Source organism: Tauraco erythrolophus, chromosome 12 (genome assembly GCF_009769465.1).
Source record: "Tauraco erythrolophus isolate bTauEry1 chromosome 12, bTauEry1.pri, whole genome shotgun sequence".
Taxonomy (NCBI): Eukaryota; Metazoa; Chordata; class Aves; order Musophagiformes; family Musophagidae; genus Tauraco; species Tauraco erythrolophus.
Window position 1 is genome coordinate 16,439,115 of NC_141476.1, and position 20,609 is coordinate 16,459,723.

The 20,609-nt window shown below is 62.5% G+C and overlaps 1 protein-coding gene across 2 annotated transcripts; it reads right to left on the reverse strand.

Moving 5' to 3' along the window:
• Positions 1–493: 493 nt before the first annotated feature.
• SEMA3F (semaphorin 3F) lies at positions 494–20,333 on the reverse strand. 2 transcript variants are annotated; one of them, XM_086619223.1, is made up of 18 exons: positions 20,222–20,333; positions 11,038–11,198; positions 10,821–10,883; positions 10,032–10,151; positions 8,836–8,916; positions 6,636–6,729; positions 6,136–6,255; positions 4,933–5,072; positions 4,729–4,843; positions 4,449–4,518; positions 4,179–4,323; positions 3,840–4,062; positions 2,953–3,041; positions 2,607–2,648; positions 2,207–2,364; positions 2,060–2,127; positions 988–1,121; positions 494–904 (listed from the first exon to the last, which is right to left on the reverse strand). In XM_086619223.1, exons 1-18 carry the CDS (start codon positions 20,331–20,333, stop codon positions 494–496), a joined length of 2,346 nt encoding a protein of 781 aa, XP_086475349.1. The 2 variants fall into 2 exon arrangements, with proteins under 2 accessions (XP_086475349.1, XP_086475350.1); XM_086619224.1 differs by lacking the exon at positions 8,836–8,916.
• Positions 20,334–20,609: the final 276 nt, after the last annotated feature.

Consider the following 20,609-nt stretch of genomic DNA (forward strand, 5'->3'; position numbering starts at 1 on the left):
TGAGAGTCGTGCCCAGGTTGTGGGGGGGCAGACCTTGTTTGGTGCCACCTCTCCCCTGCCTCATTCCCCTGGCTGGAGTTTGTCCCCCTCCGCAGGGCATCACCCCCTCCCACACCAGGACCCAGCACCTTCGGTCCCCAGCATGGTGCCATGCCCCAGCTGTGGGGAGACGGCGGCTGCGGTGCCCGGTGGTCCCCACACACCAGGATCCGGGGCTCCTGGGGCAGGGAGGAAGACAGCAATGCTGGCTGCGGCCGCCCTGGGGGTCCCCAATCGTTCCTGGGGCTGGGAGGCAGGGGTCGCATCGCCCCAGTGACTATATACACCCTACAAATAAATACCATTTCCCGTGGGAGAGGGGAGCGCGTGTGTCTCTGTGTGTGTGTGCGTGGATGTGTATATATATATATTTATTTATTTATTTATAGATATTTTTAATATTAAAAGGGGGGAAAAATAGACCACTGTGCTAGCAAAGTCCCTGATGATGGTTTCATGTATGCCCGTAGGTCTCTGGCTGGTGATTCCGGCGGTTTCGAGGCTTCTTCTGGTCCTGCTGCTCCTTGGCTTTGAGGCCAGCCAGCGGCTGGGGGGGGCTGGCAGCTGTGTGCCGCCAGTAGCCCTGGCAGTACTGGTCCAGGAGTCCCATTTCGGGCTGGGTGAGGAGCTGCAGCAGGTCCTGGTAGCGGGGAGTGGGGGCACCTGGCAGGCCGGGGGGGCTCTCTGCCTGGACCAGCACGGCGTGGACGGCGCGGCCGCTGAGGACGTGGAGCTGCACCTTGGTCACCGTGTGCTTGAAATTGTTCTCGGTGGCGGTGCAGGAGTAGAGGCCGCTGTCAGCAAGCTGGAGGGCGCGCAGCAGCAAGCCCTGCTCCGTCCGCAGCACCCGGCCTTCCACTCGCAGCTGGGGGACGGAGAGGCAGCATGGCTCAGCCAGCTGGCACCCGGCACCCCCTGGCACCCCCGTGGCGCAGCACCCTGTCCTACCTCTTTCCGCCGGTCGCTGTTATCCTTCTGCAGCAACCACTTGATGCTGGCTTGGGGTGAGCGGGGCTGGCACTCCAGGAAGGCGGTGCTGCCCTCCACCCCGTACTGCACGGCCTCCACTGCGTTCTTGTTAGCTGCAGGGCACGCCATGCCAGCTGTGTCACACGCATGCCCCCGTGCCCCTGCCACGCTGCCCCCCTGCCTGGCTCACCTGCTCTCCAAGGGAGAGCTCCTGCCTGCCTCCAGTCATGGGTCTGCCTGCTCCCCAGCTACCCAGCAAGTGTGCTCCCTCTCCTCTACTATAATCATCCTTCCACAAGGGTGTCTGTCCGTCCATCCATCCATTCATCCATCCATCCATCCATCCATCCATCCATCCATCCATCCATCCATTCATCTACATACTCAACCATTTGTGGTTGTCCTTCTCCCATGGTATCCATTCATCCATCCCTCTATCCACCCATCCAAATCTCCTTGCCCTCCTCCCCAACTTATCCATCTGTCCATCCATGTTTCATCCCCAATGTATCCATCCGTCCATCCATGTTCATCCTACTCTTCAATGTACCCATCCATCCATCCATTCATCCATGTTCATCTTCCTCTGAAGTATTCATCCATCCATCCATCCATCCATCTACACACCCACTCATTTGTGGTCATCCTTCCCCCATGGTATCCATTCATCCATCTCTCTTATCCACCCATCCAAATCTGCTCATCCCCTCCTCAGCGTATCCATCCTACTCCCCAATGTATCCATCCATCCATCCATCCATCCATCCATCCATCCATCCATCCATCCATCCACCCATCCATCCATCCACCCCTCCATCCATCCATCCATCCATCCACCCCTCTCATCTATCCATCCACCTGTCCATCTGTCCATCCAACCAACCAACCAACCATCCTTATCCTCTTCCTGTATATCCAGCCACACAACCACCAACCCACCAGGGCATCCATCCCCCACGTGCCCCTCTGCCCGTTGCCCACACCCCCTGCTCTCAGAACGCACCCCCAGCTGCCCCTCGTGCTGCGGGGCTGTGCCCCAGACCTCACTTACCGTTGGAGTTGTAGCCTCGGCACTGGCGGATGGGGTTGCCGTGCCGGATGTCTTGCCGCCGGCTCCGCCTGTGGGGAGGCAGGATTTGAGCGGGGGAGCCTGGGGCTGGGAGGTCCCTCCTTGCCGCTCTCCCCAGCCCCCCCGTACCTCTTGGAGGAGGCGGAGTAGCGGGTGCAGGCGCTGCCGTCCCAGGCGCAGTACGGGTCCCGGGCCAGGCAGCAGTCGGCACAGGCTTCCCCGTACACATCGCAGCGGTGCAGGGCCAGGTGGGTCACGCCTACAGCCGAGGACACGTACAGCTGTTGCTGTTGAGGAGACAAAGAGGACAGGGAGAGATGTCACCTCGTCCCCACTCTGCAAGGACTCCCCAGAATGAGATGCAGCCTCCCAGTACTGGGACCAGCTGAGACACCAGAGCCGCTCAGGCCCACTGGTGCCAACTCGCCCTGGGACCACCTGTGTGTCTCTCCCACGCTGGTGCTGCAGTGACACTGGGCAGTGCCATGGCTGGGATCTGCCCAGCCCTCTGCCACACGCCGTGACTCACCCTCTTGGAGGAGATGGTCATCGTCTTGATGGGTGCTGGCACCTAGACAGGAGCAGGAATGAAGGAGATGGAGTGGTGAGTGCCTGGTCTGATACTGCAGCCCCAGGGTGGGCACCCCAGAACCCCCAAGGCAGCTCGGGTGGGCAGGGGGAGCTGCGAGGGGGCAGCAGGCAGGAGGACCTTGGGGTCCCTCCAGAGCTGGCTATGGAGCTAGCTGATGTCCCAAGGGGCTGGTTGGTGTCCCAAGGTGCTGGCTGATGTCCCAAGGGGCTGGTTGGTGCCCCAAGGGGCTGGCTGGCTGAGTCGAGGACACTCAGTGGAGGGTGGAGACCAGGACAACTCTTACCTTGAACACCTCAATCTCCTCCAGCATGAGCTCCTCCGTTTCCATGTCGTCTCGGGGGAGCACGATGACCTTCTGCACTGTGCCCCGATCTGCAAGACACCACGGTGCCCAGGTGCTCAGTGCCACCCCTGGGCACCTGTGCCCTCCCCTCCTGGGAAGGGGGTCCCTACTAGGGGGAGGAAGGATCCCCTCAAGCCCATCCCCATCTCTCTCCTGCTGCAGCGGGTGGCTGTGCCTGGCGTGTGGCATACCAGCTGAGGTCACCATTCACGGCTAGGGACTGCCACCACCCAGGGCAGGGTGGAGACAGCAGCAGAGGACAGGCACTGGGGCAGGGGAAGGACCAAGATGGATCACGGAGGCTCTAGGATGAGCATTAGAGCAGGCGAAGCATCAGGCTGGGCAAGTGTTCCCAGGATGGGCACTGGGGATGGAGAAGGACAGGGAAGGATGCTGATGCATCTAGGATGGGCAATCAGGCAGGAGAAGCTTGAGGCTGGATGATGGTGGGCTTAGGGTGGGCAATGGGAAGCACAAGGCTGGATCACAGAGCCTGTAGGAAGGGCACCAGGGTTGGGAAAGGACCAGGCTGGATGGTGGCATGCCTAGGACAGGAGGTATCATGCTGGATCTCTGGCTCCGAGGATGGACATTGGGTTAAAGGAAGGACCAAGCTGGACAGTGGGGTCTGTGGGATGAGCACTGGGGCAGGGGAAGGACCAGCCTGGAGCTTCAAGGAGGGGCAGGGATCTCAGAGGGGTTCTCAGCCCCTTGCCCCGCTCCAGCATGGCGGAGGGCAACGTGCTCTGGCCAGCCCTGGTGGTGCCCGTGCCCTCCGGGGCCGCGCCGGAGCATGCTGCGTTCCCCGCGGTGCGCGGCGTGGGTACCTGTGCCCAGGAAAAGCACCTCATAGCGCCCGTCTGCCGCGTCCACCTGGTCGACGGCCACGGTGGTGAAGCGGTAGTTGACGTTGGTGCGGACCACCAGCGGCTGGCGGTGAGTGGGGTAGACGGCGTGGTACATCAGCGGGTGCGTGCGCATGAAGTTGATCACTTCGTCGGGGTAGTCCTTGGTTGACTTCATGGACGGGGTGAAGGTCCCCCCGGGGCACTGCAGCACGAATGTCATCCGTGCTTGGTGACCCACTAGCCGGGCACGGCTCAGAGCACGCTGGCTGCCCAGCAGGCGCCAGCTCTCCCCCCAACATGTGCCCAGGGGGTACTTACAGTGCCTGGCCGGGGGTAGGGCATTTTGCCCGTGTAGGGCATCCACTGGTAGTTGGGTCCCTCCTTGTGCGCGAAGGGCCCGTTGAAGACCATGCGGATGTCAGCCATGGAGTAGACACACACGGCAGAGCCCTTGAAGACCGACCTGGGAGGAAGGACCTGCTGCCACCCTTGGGCGTGGCGCTGCCCGCCACCGCGGCATCGCCAGGACCCCCACCCAGCTGAGGACCCCCCTCTCTGCTGCTCCATGCCAGGAGGGTCAGCACTCACCCTGAAGCGGAGAACACGGCGTAGATAACAGGGTTCTTGGTGTCCTGCGTCTGCTGGATGAAGACGTCCTCTTGGGACAGAAAGATGGAGGTGTCACCATGGGGGAGGTGGGCAGGGACCCCCCTTGCACCCTGGGGCAGCGGGGAGAGCAGCTCCCCATGGGAAAGTTAAGAGTTGGGGGGAAGCAAGGGGGTCCCCAGCCCTCCCCATGAGACAGGGTAAGGTGTCACCCAAGCCCGCAGGGGTGCCAAAGGACCCTCTGCCCCCCTCGTCCACTCACGGAGCTCATCAAAGTGCGTTTCAATCCCGTCGGGCCCCGGCACGGAGCAGACAAGCCGGGCTTTCAGGAAGGTGCTCCACTTGTTCACGAGGCAGCAGTGGCCTCCGTCGTCGTTCTGCAATGGAAGCACCCCTGGGCTCAGCCCTGCCTACCCCTCTACCCACCCCTCTGCCCACTCCCCTGCCCACTCGCCGCTCCACCTACCAGGCAGATGCGTCCGATGCGGGAATAGACCCCAGGGCTCAGCGGAGCATCGGCCGACTTCTCTCGGAAGAAGAAGTAGAGCTTGTCGTCGTTCCTCTCGCTGCTGTCAGGGATGAGCTGGGCGCGGACAAAGGCTGGGTCTGGAACGGCATGGCACGGCACCGTCAGCCCAGCAGCACCCCTGCCCCATGCCGCAGTGGGATGCGGAGCCCCCATCTCCTCCAGCATTGCCCCTCTCCTGGAAAAGCACTGCCATGGTTGCAGGATGTGGACCAGAGCTGCAGAGGTGGGCTGAGGAACCGGATCTCTCTGATGGTCATTGGCGCTCCAGGAGGGGCTCAGAGCATCCCTGAGGTCCGCAGGATGGGGGGCTCTGGCAGCTCTATGAGCAGGGCAGTGGGAACTGGTCTTCCTCCCCGGGGAGGAACCACACAGCCTGAAAGCTTCTCAGGAAGCTTCTCCGTGCCATCCATCAGCCGGTGCGCAGCCTGCGCTGACAGCTCCCCCTCTTCGGGTTACTGCCCTGCCGGCTCCCCGGCCCGGCCGGAGCATCCCATCTGCTCTGCTCTGTTTACTCAGCTGCCGTCCCACGGGCAGGGGTGTTCTGAGGGGACAGGATGAGCGCTTGGGGTCACCGACTGCAGGCGACATGGTTGACATCTCAGCCCTGCAGAAACCCATGCATGGACTCCGGCAGAGCCAGCCCCGTCTCTTGCCAGCTGACTGCTCCTGCCACCCAGCAAAGACCTCAGCACGTCTGTCACCGTGCTGCAACACAGCTAGCCCTCTGCTCTTCTGCCTAGGTCTCCATCCATCCATCCATCCATCCATCCATCCATCCACCAATCCATCCATTCATCCATCCGTCATCCATTCATCCATCTGTCTATCCATCATGTATTCATTCATCACCTGTCCACCCATCCGTCTACCCATCCATCAACCATCCATCCATCCATCATCTGTCCACTCATCTCTCTACCCATCTCTCCGTCCATCTATCCATCCATCCATCCATCCATCCATCCATCCATCCATCCATCCATCCACCTCTCCATCCCACACCACCACCCATCCACCTGCCCATGCTGGCTACTGTCTCTGTCCTGGGAGAAGGACGCAGTATGACACAACTGGTCTCATTTCTAGGGCTTGAGCCGTGGGGTCTCCAGGGAACCTGGGCCAATGACACCCTGAACTCACCATTGAGCCAGCGTGAATTGTACTGGTCTGTCCTCATGGCCGTCTGCTTGCCCATGGTGCGGAAGATGGCTGCGTCTGTGCCCATGAAGTCGATGTAGACACCAGCATAGAGCTCTTCATCTAGAGAGGGCAGAGATCAGCCTGGGACCCCCGCCTAATCCCATCCACCCACCTCTCCCACTGCCCCTGGCTCCATCCAGTCCCAGCCCTGGCCAGTAGCCACCATGCAACCAAGAGGCACCACCTGTGGCCATCCCAGAGAGCGCAGGAGGTTGGCACTGGTCTGTAACCAGGACCCTCACCTCTGCTGAGCCAGGTGCCCAAAGACTGGGCATCCCAGGTGCCTGGCCACTCACAGCTGGAGTGGCAGGGGCAGGAGCCCAACTCCTTGGTGATAGTTGGGCAATGCAGGAAGATGGTGGACCAGCTGTCCCACCTCGCCTGCGCGTTCCCTCTGCCCAACGCAGGCAGTGCTGGCCCTGGGAGGCTATGAGACTCACTTATCAGCGCAGAGACGGTGTCCACTTTGGGGTCATAGGAACACTTGCCCTTGCCCGACTCCAGCTTGTCTGGCTCTAGGTAGAAAATATAATCCTGGAGGAGGAAGCAAATGGAGGAGCTGGTTAGACTTTCACCCCTCCATTCCCGCGGCACGTTCCAAAGCCCGCTGGGAGAGGCAGCCTCCTCTAGGACGCAGTCCAGCAGCAAGGACGGATGCAGATGGATCACACCAAGGGTCTGCAGGTCTCCTGAGAAGCTGAAGCCCCTGGGCGCTACTTCTCTGATGTTGCTGGGTGCTTCTCCGTGCCCTCCATCGCTTGGAGACTCAGCTGAGTTGCCAGGCTGAAATAGGGCATCCACCCCCCCTGCCCGCTTCTGGGCAGACATCTCCCTCCGTCCACCTCTTCGCTCCAGCTGCCTGTGCCGCACGTTGTGGGGTGCCACTTGGCAGGCTCCAGGTCACACAGCTCCGATGGCTTCGGCAGGCAGGATGTGGCCAGTGGCACAGCTTGACCCGCAGACCTACCGTGCTCCTCCTGCCAGGACCCATTTTCCAGTGGGTGCTGCTGGGGTGGCATTGTGGTGGGATGCTGCACCCGATCCAGAGGATTCGCCCCGTGCCGTTAGGAGCCGCCTCCCCGCCATCGCCTCTGCCTTCCCTGCAGCCATCCCCGGCACCGTCATGCATCCCCAGGCAGGGGCGCGACCCACGCTGCCTCCAGAGATGTGCACAAAATCCTCTGCCAGTGCCAGCTGCAGGCAGGCCCAGCCAGGTCACCCCTCGCCACTGGCGTACAGACCCCCGGAGCCACGATGAAGCAGCAGCACAGCAGCACCCACAGGGAGCCTGGGCACAGGGAGGACCTCAGGCAACTGAATTGGGCTGGTGGAGCTGCCTGCTGGCCCCATGCCCTGGCTTCGACGCTGGGATGATGGACACGGTGGCGGTCACCCTCCATGGAGAGGCGAGCAGAGTCCTGGCAGAGCCCCTGACTCTGGGAAGGGCAGGAGAGGATGGGGAGCTGGGATGCTCACCGTGCACATCTCCCATGGGAGGGTTTGCTGGCACCAGCTCCTCCTGGGGCACCCAGCTGCAGAGATGGGCACGGCCATGCTTCCGCCATCCCCATGGCCGCACTGCGCCACCGGCACCGTCACTAACTCCTCTGCCCAGCATCAGCCCCGCTCCTGAGCTGGGCAAAACCCTTTGCAGCAACAATGTGGCTCTCCAGCACATCTCTGGCCTGGCCCGCGCCATCTCACCCTCCCGGCCGGCCAATCCACGAGCCATCGCGGTGCTGGCACTGCTGCTCAGCTACTGTGCCTTGAAACATAGAGCTGCTGCAAAGTGGGTGCCCGCAGCCACCAAGGACCCCTGGCTCAGGGCACAGGGACCCACACCAGGGAGCTTCTCCCTGCGGATGCTGGGACCAGATATGGCCAGGCAGAAACACAACAGTGCTTCCCTGCCAGGGAAGTTGGCCGTGGGAAACATACGCAGCCCGTGAGATGGTCATGGCCACCTACAACCCAGCCTCGGAGCCAGGGGGGCAGAGGGACAGGCATGGGGGAAGCCCAGGCTGCCCCAGGGTGCCTGCATCCCACACGCGCCCCGGCCCATGAAGCGACCCATGTTAGTCCGGAGGGGAGAGGCTCGGGGGATGACACTGTCAGGGACGGCTGGATGCTGGGTGTCCCCATAATCCGGGGACACTGTCACCTGCCCGCTGGGACAACACAAGCCCCTTCCTGGGGCAGAGCGAAGCAGCGGCTCAGAGATGTTTTTGTAGACCCTACCAAAACACCTGCGCATCACCTCAGCATCCTCCCCTGAACTATCCGGAGCCTCATGGCTCTGCCAACACGTGGCCCTGCTTCCGAAAGACACGGCGAGCCCGGAGCTGGGCGAAGCCACAGCGAGGTAGGGGGAGCCACAATCCCTGACAGTGTCCCCCAGAAGAGGACCCATGTGCGGCCTGGTAAGAAGGAGTTAGTGAGAGAAGGAGAGCGGAGACACCAGGCCGGTGACCAGAGGACGCTCTGCCAAGAGGGAAGGAGATGGTGGGGATGCCCATGGCACGGGGCGCCCGGCCAGGGGTTTGGAAGCATGCCGGTGGGAAGGAGAAGGAGCCCACGGCTGCGGTGTGGCCCGGGGGAGAGGCGGGCACGGCTGCGGTGGGCTCCCAGACTGGTTCCCACCTTGCTTTGTGCTGGTCTTGGGTTGAGGGGGCCGTCGGCGGATCTGCTTTCCCGGCCTCCCGGCTGGCTCGGTGGAAACCCCTGGGGAAAAGGAGCAGGGCAGAGAGTTAGCGCCGGTGGGGTGGGGAAGGACCCGCCGGGGCGGGGGCAGGCGGGGGAACCCCAAGAGCAGGAGTGCCGGCGGGGTCCCCAGATGCTCTGGGCTGGGCTGGCCTCCAGCAGGAGCTTCTCTGGGATGGATCCTGCTCTCTGACGCAGAACTGAGGTTCAATTCACTTCAATTGCACTGGTACCCCTGGCCCTCCTCAAACGCTGCCACTGCCCTGTCTGCCTCCAGTCTGGACCTAATCCGGTCCCAATCCAGTGTGGCCCGAGCAGTGTGCGTCTCTCTGGGTGCTCATGCCAGGTTCGGGGGTCACTGGGACACACACCCGTCCTCCACGTCCAGTGCCACATTCCTCCCTCGGCTTGGGCTGGCAGTACCCGGCTCACTCCAACCCCGGGCAAGGACGCAGGCCGGGACCTGCCATCCTGGCACGGAGGGGGCGGACACCTGGTGCGGTGCAGGGCCCCCCCGGACACCATCCCGAAAGAGCTTCTCTGTCTGCCACGCATCCAGCCCACACAGCCTTCTTGTTGCATGCCACACAGTCTTCGGGGCCAGGTGACATCCATCCAGGTCCTCAGAGTAGGTGACATCCATCCAGGGACATCCCTGGCACAGCCACATGTGCCAGCATGGTCCTTGCCATGGTTCTCTCTGTGCAATGCCGGGGTGGTGCCACGTATCCTCCACATCCATGGCGAGGGGCTTGGCAGCCCAGCGGCGGGTAGGAAGCCAGGGGAGGACACGTCCCTTGCCCCAGTAGATCCAGCGGTGGGTGTGGCTGTGGCCGGCGGGACAGGGGGGCACGTCGCATGGAAGCCAGCGTTGGGGTCCAGCCGGGGCGGCCCGGTTCCGGCATGAAGAGAAGTCCTCGGTCTGCAAAGACGGCTCAGCCCCGCTCAGCAGCAGAGCATTGTTAGCCACAGTCATCCCAGCTGGCCGCCGCCCCCCTAAACCTCCCAGCACCAGCCGACACAGACAAGCTGTGCCATGCTGCCCCTCTGCCCCCCGTTGCAGTCCCATGGTGGCTGTGCCGGCACCATCAGGCCGAGCACCAGCTCATCGCCCTCCTGTCCCTCCCGCCCCTCACCTGGGCTTTGCGTCCACGGTTGACGAAGGTGCAGATGGGGTTGTAGGCACCGGTGCCACACACGTAGAGGTGGGTCCGGTTCCAGGGCTGGATCAGGCGGATGAAGTTGCCACACTCCCCCTGGGAAGCAGAGGAGGGAGGTGACAACCCCTGCAAGGGGACAGGGGCACTCCCCCCTCCCACTGCCCCCCAGCACCCACGTGCATGTGGTACACACCATGAGAGCAAAGCCCCCTGGCATGGGGTAGAACCTGGGGAAGGGAGAAAGAAGGTCAAGGAGCCAGGAGGGTGGGAGGCTGGCATGGGACATGGCACGGGGCCATGGGTTGGGGTGGGGCCACAGGTTGGCATGGTCATGGGTTGGGATGGGGCATGGGTTGGCCTGGGTCAAGGGGTGGCATGGGTCAAGGGGTGGTATGGGGCATGGGTTGCTTTGGGTCATGGGACAACATGAGTTATAGGTCAGTGTGGCTCATGGGTTGGCATGGGCCATGGGTTGGCATGCTGGAGGGCCCAGCCCTGACCAGCAGGAGGAAGCAGCATGGCAAGCTTGGCCTCCTGCTTGCCCAGGAAGCTCTGCAGGACCTGCACGGCTGGGACAGAACAGGTGGCAGGACACTGACACCTTGGAGGCAACCCCATCCCAGGATGGCTGCAGATGCTGCTGAGCTACAGGGGACCTTGGGGGATGGCTTTTCCAGGGTAAGACATGAGGACAGGAATCCTCTTCCAGTGCTGGCCATCAACTGCCCCATTGCTACCAGAAAGGGGTTCATGGTGGCCACTCACGTTGCTGTTCTTGCCCGACAGGATGCACTCCTCGATCCTCTGCTGGGACGCGGGCCAGTGGATCTGCAGAGACACCAGCCCAGGGGAGACCAGGGCTCCCACCCAGCCCCACCTCTTCCCCACCAGCACCAGCGATGCACATCAAACTCTTGTCCCAGCATCCAAAATGCCCGCCTGGGTGCCCTCCTTCCACCCCTGCCCTGAGACGGCAGCTTACGATGAGGGGCTCGCGGTTGATGTCATGGAGGTCCAGCGAGAGGACGTAGTCCTTGCTGCCCACGTACATGCGGTCGTGGTCCTCGTCTTTCAGCAGGATGCGGTAGTCACTGGAGTTGAGGAGGAAGTTGAAGAAGTGTGCTGTGCCCGTCGCCTTCAGCTCTGCGGGGGCAAAGGGGCAGGCATCAGCACCCCAGGGACCACCACCTTCCGCGGTGCCACCCCTGCCCCTGAGTCCAAGCTTGATCCCAGCTGGAGGACATCCTGCAAGAGGAGGCGCCCACCTTCCAGGCCGTGGGGTCCACCTCCATGAGTGTCACGATGTTGTCACCTCTATGCAGGACATGGGACAGTGATGGAGATGCTCATGGCCGGTTGGGACAACCAAGAGTGGCCAAGGAAGTGGGCAGCAAGGAACTGGGCTCGGGAGACCCAGCATCCCACAGCAGAGAGTGGAGCTCCCCACTGAGATGGAGCAGGAAGGGGGGTTCCCCGGCACCCCAGCCAAGAGCTCGCAGCTCCCAAAATCTCTGGCACAGTCCCTCTCCTGCCCTGTGCCCCCACATCCCAGTCAGGCCACTGGCTCCTCAGATGGGGGAGCTGACACCCTAAGGAGCCAGCACCCCAAAGAAACAGTTCCCAGGGAGGGGACGAGGCTCTCCCCCGCCCTGCGCACCCCATCCCCCCCTTGAGAAGTTATTTTTAGCCTGAGTGTGGGAGCAACGAGTGAAAGAGGATAATGAGGGTCATGAATATTCACAAGTGCAATGAGGCAGCCAGATGGAAGGCAGAAGTGCTGCAGATGATGTGGGCCCGTGCCAAGGACCACGTGGCAGGGGCCAGGGCATGAGCAAGAGAGAGGACTCTACCCCCATGGGACATAATCTGCCCTGGGTGCCACCTCCTTTGGAGGTGCCACCCCTTTGGATGCCACCAACAGCTATTGAATGCCATTCCCAGCCATCAGATGCCACTTCCTCTGGAGGTGTCACCCCTTTGGATGCCAAACTCAGCCATCAGATGCCACCTCCATGGGATGACATCTGCCCCAGATGCCACCCACTTTGGAGATGCCTCTCTCTTTGGATGCCCTCAACAGCCATCAGATGCCACCTCCAATGGACATGATCTGCACCAGATGCCATCCTCTGTGGAGGTGTCACCCCCTTTGAAGGCATCACCCCATTCAGACGCCACCTGTAGCCATCAGATGCCACCTCCACATGATGCCATCTGCCTCTGATGCCACCCCCTTTGGAGATGCCGCTCCTTTTGGATCTGCCACCTTTGGCCTTTGGATGCCATCCTCATGGAATGTCATCTGCCCTAGATGCCACCTCCTTTCACCTCCTTTGGATGCTAGTGTTCATGGAACACTGGCTCCATGAACACCTCCACCCTGCAGAGTTTGTCCCTCCATGCAGGGATGTGCCCTGTGCAGGTACCAGGTGCTGGGGCTGGGGGTAGCCCCCGGGGACCCCCCCACTTCTTCCCAGGCAGGTCCCAGGGATCGGGAGTGGGAAGGACCACGTCGGTTTCCAGGCAGAGCCGGGCAGGGCTCCAGCATCTGGCTGCCATTCCCAGCCGAGATGCCAAGTGCCTGCAGATCTCCCTGACCTCCCAGCCCCACGGGGGGCTGGCAACATCCCATGGGTGTCCCCAGGGTCCCTTCCCACCCTGGGCATGCAGGACTTGCTCTTTTTTGGGAGTGGGAGGGATGGGGGGCAGGCTGTGCCCTGCACTCTGGCACTCCAGCAGTGCCAGGGACCTCCTCGCACAGCCCTGGGCACCCCTTGCTTGGCATCCTGGGGGTGGGCTGAGGGGCTGGCAGGGGGCTAGTGGCTCAGGGCAGGGTGGGCAACCACCCTCCTGCTGGCCAGAGGAAAAGGGGCATCTCCATGAGACTCCACACCATGGGGGCACAGGGTGCCCAGGTGTGGCCAGATACATGTCAGTGGGAGAACCCATTCTGTGGCAGGGCTGGCAGCAGTGTCCCTCAGCCCCCAGCCCCACCGTGGGGCACCCACAGCCCCCTCGGCACTGCTCAGTTGCAGCGCTGAGGCCACGACGTGCCAGGCACCACAGGGCGGAAACTGGCCAGGGTGCGCTGCGGGAAACGGCGTCATGGGACATGACATCACCCCCCACCCGCCCAAGGGTCCCCCTGCCTGCCAGGGCTGGACGGACAGGGTGAGCATGGTGGGCATGCAGAGGGGCCGGTGGTTTGGGCTGCGGGCAGGGCGGGTGCCCCCCACCATGGCAGAGGTGGGGTGGCACAGTGCAAGGTGTGGGGGGCCAGAGGGGCTGCCCACCCACCCCACAGCATGCTCCTCCTCTTGCCTGTCCCATCTGGGCTCCAGATGCTCCCTGTTGCCGGTGCTGGCTGGCTTGCCACCCGCCGCGTCCCCTGCTTGTCCCATGGTGTCCCCTGCCTGTGCCACGGCGCACTGGGTCTAGTCCCTGCGTGCCCCATGGCCAGCAGCTGCCCCATGTAACGTGCGTGTGTGTGTGCATGTACAGGGTGCAGCGTGTGCGCACGTACACCATGCAACATGTGTGCCCCACACTGTGTGTGTGCGTGTGCCCCACACAGTGTGTGGGTGCACATGTGTGCTGCGCTGTGCGTGTGCACATGTACCCAAGGGGGTGTGCGTGAGAGCGGGTGAGTGCCCCATACAATGCAGGTATATGCAAGTGTGCTCCACACAGCATGTGTGTACGTATGTGTGTGTGCATGTGTGTGTCCCACATCACGTGTGTCCATGCGTGTGTCCCACACCACGTGTGTCCATGCGTGTGCCGCACACCATGCCCTGAGGCCACAGGATGAATTTGCTGGGGCTTCCCCCAGAGGGATGCTGGTGTCAGAGCTTGGGAGCCAGGAAAGGGCAGGGCAGCTCCGGCAGCGGGATGACGCAGGCAGAGCAGGACAGGTCGTCACCGGCGCTGGGGACCCACTACCGGCGCTGGGGACCCACTGCCGGTGCTGGAACTGCATGTCCAGCATGCCGCTTGGGGCAGGGACAACTCCAGGGCAGGCACATCCAGGGATGGCGGTTAAACCAGGCAGGAGCTCCACACTGGGACATGCTCCTGTCCTCACCTCCTGCTCCCAGCCGGGACCCTGGGGCTGAGCTGGGCAGTGCCAGGACACCAGCAGCGGAGGGTGTCCTGTCAGCGGTCCCAAATATCCCCCATCCATTAGGATGGGCGACCCCAGGGCTTGGCAGGGACCAGCAGGGAATGGGGCCAGCAGCACAAAGGGCCCAGGTCCCCTGCCGAAGGCTCCATTCAGCCCCCCACGCCTCAGCGATCAGAGGGGGCACCCCAAAGCAGGGCGGGGACGGACCCACTGCCCCGTGACGCCCTCTGCAAAGGAGACAGAGGGGCAGGTGAACCCTCACCTCAACCTCTGACCTCCAGAACCGCCACCCCCCCCCTCCCCGCTCTCCCCGCCTAATCCCCCCCTGCTGTAGTGCCCCTAAACCTGCCCCCGGCCGTCGCGGGGGTCCCCCCCCTCCCCGGGGCTGGAGGAGCCGGCTTGTTAGCCGATGCGCCCTGATAAGCATATTCCCTCCTGCATCCCCGCTGCCAATCCCAGCACCGGCGGAGCTTCCCTGGCTGGCCAGGAGCCTAATCCTGTTTTAATTGCCCGGCACCGGAGCCAGGAGCAGCCCGGCATCGCAGCCAGGGTGGCCTCCCCGGGGACCGTCCCTTCGCAGCATCTCATGGAGCGCCCCGGCCCCCCGGGACTCGCCTCCCCGCCATCGTTCGGTGGCCTCGGGCGTTATGATTTAATTACCCAGCGCCCTCGAGCGATGCCGGCGGCCAGCAACCCCTTGGCCGGCATCGAGGGGTGCTCTGCCCGCCCGGCTCTGCCCGCGGGGGCGGCACCGCCCGATGACACGCTCTGCAAAGCCAAATCCCCCCCGAACGCCAAATTCCGGCTGAATTTACAGCTCCGGCAGCTGCCCGCACTTCTGCACCTCTACCACCGCCGTCCGCGCCGGGCAGTAGTGCGGGGTCCCCAGCCATCGCCCATCGGCACACAGACTGGCGCTGAGCTCCAAAGCAAGGGTGAGATTTTAGGGGACCCCAAAAAACCGAGCATCCCAGGCTGCTGCTCACTCCACCCCAGCCCCCCAAATCCTCCCGACCCCCCCAAACATCACCAAGGCGCCGGCACGAAGCCTTAATGCCATTAGGATCCAAGCCGGTCACCTCCCCAGGTGCACCATCACCGCACAACCACCCCCCCCACCACGAAACCAATTACAGGCGCTCTCACCTAATTAGTTTCTAATTATGGGCTTGTAGCGCATTCAACATAATTAGCATGTAAATTACACGGCGTGTTTATATTCAATAAGCGCTCTCCCCCCCGGCTGGCAGCGGCAGAGCCTTTTGGGAGCTCTTTCTTTCGGGGGAGGGGGGAATGGATTCCCTCCAAATGCCGATGGAGAAGCCCAGCGCTGATCCCAAGGGAGCCCGGCCCAGCAGCGATAAATCCCGACTTCATCCCGGAGTATTTTGTCCCACAAATTTACAAGCACGCCCCAATTTTTAAGAATGCTCCCCCTCTTCGTTTTATTTGTTGTTTTTTTTTTTTATCCCTGCTTGAAATTTGGGCTGCGGCTCTTTGGGTACCCGGTGGAGGGGAGGGATGGGGACCGATGGCAGGAGAGGGATGGGGGTCTGGATGCGGCCCCTCGCGTGTTTTAAAGCATTTGTTGTTACTGGGGCTGATCAAAGCGCTGGGTGGGTCGCCCGATGAAAGCAGAATTGCTTATTTGTTTGAGCGTCACTCCGCTACCCCTTGATGGGTTATTTATGATGTAATTAAGCTAATTACATGTAATAAGAGAGTTTCCGTGGCCCCCAGCCAAGCTTTTTTCCCATTTAACCGATTCACAGGTGGGAGGAAACCGAAGCTGCCTTGCCAGGGCTCGGGAGATGAAATGGCTCCGGCTCCCGTTCGCCGCCTGCCAGCCCCGACCATCTCCAGCCCGCCCCAGGAGCATCGCCCCGCTCCACGGTACAGGTGCTGCCTGGCTTGAATGCCTTGGGATAAAAGCGGGGCCGAACGGGTGCTCCCCCCTCGCTGCTGCCATTGCTGCCCGGCCAGTTGGGTGAAGGCCAAAAAAACAAACAAAAAAAGGAAAACCACATTTTTTTCAGCCGAAACCGCTGATTCATCCCCCGATGAGCCCGCCCGAACCGCCCGCGGGGGCACGAGCCCCAGCGAGCATCGCTGGCAGGGGGACCCCGTCCCCACCGAGCACTGCTCGGCAGCCCGGACCCCGATGCCCGCGGGGGAGCTGCTCCAGGGGATGCTCCAGCAGCAGGAAAACCCCCTCGGGAAGGAGTCCGGCTTCGAAAAAAAAGCACTTTAATCCCCACAAAAGCAAAGAGCTGAGCTGTCCCCACTGGCCACCTTCGGGGCTTTTTTTTTTTAAAAAAAAGAATTTTTTGACATTATGTTCTTCTGCAGCCCCCGGGAGCAGGGCAAGGCGCTGGGCGGGAAGGCGGCTGCTTTTCCAGGCCCTTTGCTCCCTGCCGAAAGGGCAGCAGGGAAGGGAGCGACTGGGGGTGCCCAGGGAGGGGGAGACACACATGCCAGGACCCCAGGAAGGGCCATGCTGGCTGCGCTGCTTCAGAAGGACCGTGGTTAATTTGAGGGTTAACGAGATTATTAGGTATTGGCCGGGGGGGGGGGGGGGGGGGCGGGAAGCTGAAATCACATGGTTTTGGGTTTTTTGGGGGAGGGGGTTAAGGAGCTTATGGAGCTTCGCAGCCAGAACCTGGGGGGCTCAGCCCCTGCAGCAGCCGGTCCTGGCAGGTGGGGGGGCCCTGCTGCAGCCCCCCACTGCCCCAGCCAAAGAAATCCTCTTAGGGGTCGCAGGGCTCAGCCCCATGTCCCCATCCCCCAGGGTATGGGAGAGGTGACTGCAGTGTCAGCCCCTCTTTTAAGGGGTCTAAGGAGCAACACGGGGGTCCAGTGCACCCCCAACCCACGACAGCACCAGCTCTCCCGGCACATTCCAGGGCCGGATGTCCCCAAGGCCCTGCCCATGCATCCCCCCTGTCTCTCCCCCATGTTTATCCCAGCCCGCTGTTGCCAAGAGGTGCCCACAGCTGCAGCAGCTTAGGAGGGCGCCTGGGTGGCCCCCGAGGACACAACCCCCTCGCTGGGCTCTTCTCCAGCCATCTGCCACCCCCCAGCCCCGGATCAAGTGTGCCGATGTCTCCCGGCTGCCAGCCGAGATGCCAGCGGGGCAGGAGGGGAAACTGAGGCACGAGTCAGTCAAGAGCACGGTCACACAGGGGGCTGGCAGCGGAGCCAAGAGGAGACTCCACTGCTTGATTTATTCTTTTTTAAGTACTTTTTCCCCCCGCAGGAACTGCCCTGCCTCTCACCCGGCCAGGGCTGCCCCCTAGCTGGACCTCTGCCACGGCTTTTCCGAAAGGTGTTGGCGTGGCTGTTTCCATCGCCATGGTGGGGCTGGTGTCAGGGGTAGCAGCTCCCCCTTTGAAGCCCCATGGAGAGCCCTGACCCTGAGAGTTTCCCGTGGCAATGCGGGGCGAGAGCCCACCCTTCCTTCCCGCACACTTTTCCCACGCCGGACGGGGAGCAGGACACGGAGGGATGAATCACCATCATCATCATCACCTCCTGCATCTCTGTGGAGAAAGCATCGATCCCTCTGGTGCCTGAGCCCCTGGCCTGGAGGAGAGAGGACTGCAGGATGTGTACAGGAGAGGGGGGGAATTGTCAGCAAGGAGATGATTAAAAATATCCACCCTATTTCTGGCCAGCACCGGGCTGGGATCTGGGAAGAGCTGTTGGCAAAAGGGAGCCGTGCCGGAGCCGCTCCCAGAGCTGTTCTTTCCGTGCCGGTCACCTTCCTCCAGCTGACACACGGACAGGAAAGCCTTGAGAGGGAGGACAGACGGAGGGGGACCATGGGGGTCACAGGATGGGGTGGGAAGGACCAGGGGATGACCTTGCCCAGCCCATCACCCTGCACCAGGGCGAAGGAGCTTGGCTCCAGCCCCCTTCCTATTGCTTCGTTATTTTCTACATATCTTTTTTTAAGCACTCGAAGACGATGGGGTTCCGTAGAGGATGACGCAGGCCCTGGGGAGCTGCGACAAACCTCCGGCGCGCGATAACAAGCAAAGGCAAACAAACGCAGAGACGCTCCCGGGGCTGGCGGGGCTCCAGGCAGCACGGCCCAGGACAGGCGCCGGAGAGGGGAGGACGCGACATGGGGACATGGCGGCTCCCACCAGCACAGCTCCTTCCCCGGCACCCCACTGAGTGCCACCTCGGTCCCACCAGGCAGTGCCGTGGCTGGGGGATGCGGGTGGCAGGGACCTGCACCTCAATTCCAACAGCACCCCTCCAGCCATGCCCATGTCAATGGCCACCGGGTCCCCCATGGTACCACAGTCCTGCCAGCAGAGCGCAGCCCAACTTATCACACCAGTGATCCATGGCCCGACTCCCATCATGCCCAGCCCCACCGCCTGCTCAGCCACCCCGAGGGATTTGGGTATGGGCCCAGGCTCTCCGAGGAAAAGAAGGGGCTGGGCTGGCCGGGAAGTGCTGCAGCCACTCCGCATCTCGTGGCCCCACAGCTTTAAGAAGGATGCGTGCAGGTTATCGACTTGGGAAAGCTGCTTACTGGCAGCTCGGTGTGCAGCTCCCAGCTGGCCCCTGAGGAAGACCCTGGGCTAATTCTCCATCGCTGCTGCAAGAGCACGGGCAGGGAAGGGGTGAGCGGCATCCCTTCCTGATCCCGGTGTGCTCGGATCTGGCATGCTGCCAGCATTTCTCCTCTGTGTGCTAGTATGAACTGGCCTTTCTCCCACCATGAATCCCACCTTCAGGCAGGGAGAGCCCAGCCAGACCCTGCCAGAACATCCCAGGGCTCTGCAGTCTGCAGGCAGGAGGGAGAACCGCCAGAGATCCCGACACACCATGTGCATTTGGGTGACGCTCCCAGGTCCCCTGGGCACAACCAGGGACCTCTGTTCCACCCAGCCGGGGTCAAAAACCAACCCCAAACCAACCCCCACCCCATGGCAAAGCAGGCCTAGCCACGCTTATCTGGAATTAATCCCGCTCCCTGGCATGCCAGCGGCTGCGGGACAGACACAGGTCTTAACACTCACCTCACCAGGGCCACCAGGGTCCAGCCGGGACTTCTCCGGAGCCTCCCCTCGCCTTGGCAGCAAGGAAGAGATGCCCCGAGCCAGGGTGAGGGATGCCTCCCTGAGCGGGAAAGGGCAGGGGCCAAAGTGCCCCGGCAGCCCCCCAAAAATCCTCCGAAAGCGCCTTTTGGAGAGGAAAGCGGCGCCTGCTGCATGGGGAGGAACCACTCGCTCCTTTCCAGCCTGGACTTGTCCTTAGCCTCTTCATACCAGCCATTTTTCCTGCCCAGACCAGCCTGTAGCACCAGCGGCTCACCCTGCCTGTGTTGGTGGGTAATTTTTGGTCCGCTCTTCGAGGTTTGCAACCCCAAGCCCTGCCTCATCGCCCCCTCATTCTACTCCCTTTCAGCATCCCCACGGCAGCAGTGGCTCCGATGTTTCCATCTCCAGTATTTCGACCGGCCCCTCCACCAACATGCACCCCAAAGCTGACCCTGGGGTGTCCCCACAGCTCCCAGAACCAGCTGGGTGGGTCGGGCAGACCCAGTATCAAAGGGTTAAGCCCCTTCCCTCCGCCCCCCCCCCCCCCCCCCCCCCAAGCCCCAGCATTCTCCCCTCTTGCCGGCTCCCTGCCAGCTCCCAGGCAGCTCCCAGGCGTTAATACCAGATGGGGGGGTTGGGGTGGTGTCAAGCTGCTGTCTGGACTCGGGGTGCTGCCGGGGGGGCTCCCCGCACCTCAGTACCCAGCTTCGCCAGATGGAGGGAGCCACCCAGCCACCCACCCGCGAGGCGAAGCATACTGGGAGGACTCTGGGCAGGCTACCAGCCTCCCCAGGCTGGGAGCGGGGGGCAGACTGGGAGCTCGGCCGCGCCAGGGTACGGATCCCCACAGGGATTTCTGGGGTGCAGTCTGCTGATGCTCCCCCGGGCAAGGAGAAGGAGGAGCAGCCTGGACCGGCATGCTGCTGGTCTCCTCCATCTTCTTGGAGTACCACCCCACTCCCCAACTCCTGCTGCCGGGCTCTTACCTTTGAAGGAGAGCTGGACTCTCGGGGTGGCAAAGCCGTGGTCCTTGGCGTGAGCAGCCCGCCAGCCCAGAGTCAGCAGGGTGGCCCAGAGGAGGACGCCGACCACGGGCATGGTGGGCACGTGCCGGGGCGCTGAGGTCGAGGGGAGTCCAGGGGGGGCCGAGCCTATCAAGGAGGGCACAGGAGGGAGGGATGTCAGTTTGTGGCACCCACTGCCCCCCTGGGGGGTGGTACAAGCCCCCCACATCTGCTCATCCTGCTCTTCATCACCCACCAGTATGCAGCATCCTCCAGGGAGGGCTGGGAGCCAGCCCTGGGGGTGTCTTAGCTGAAGCAGCTCCGGAGGCTGGGGGAGTGGGGGCAGGAATTGGGGGGTGCCCAGCCTCAC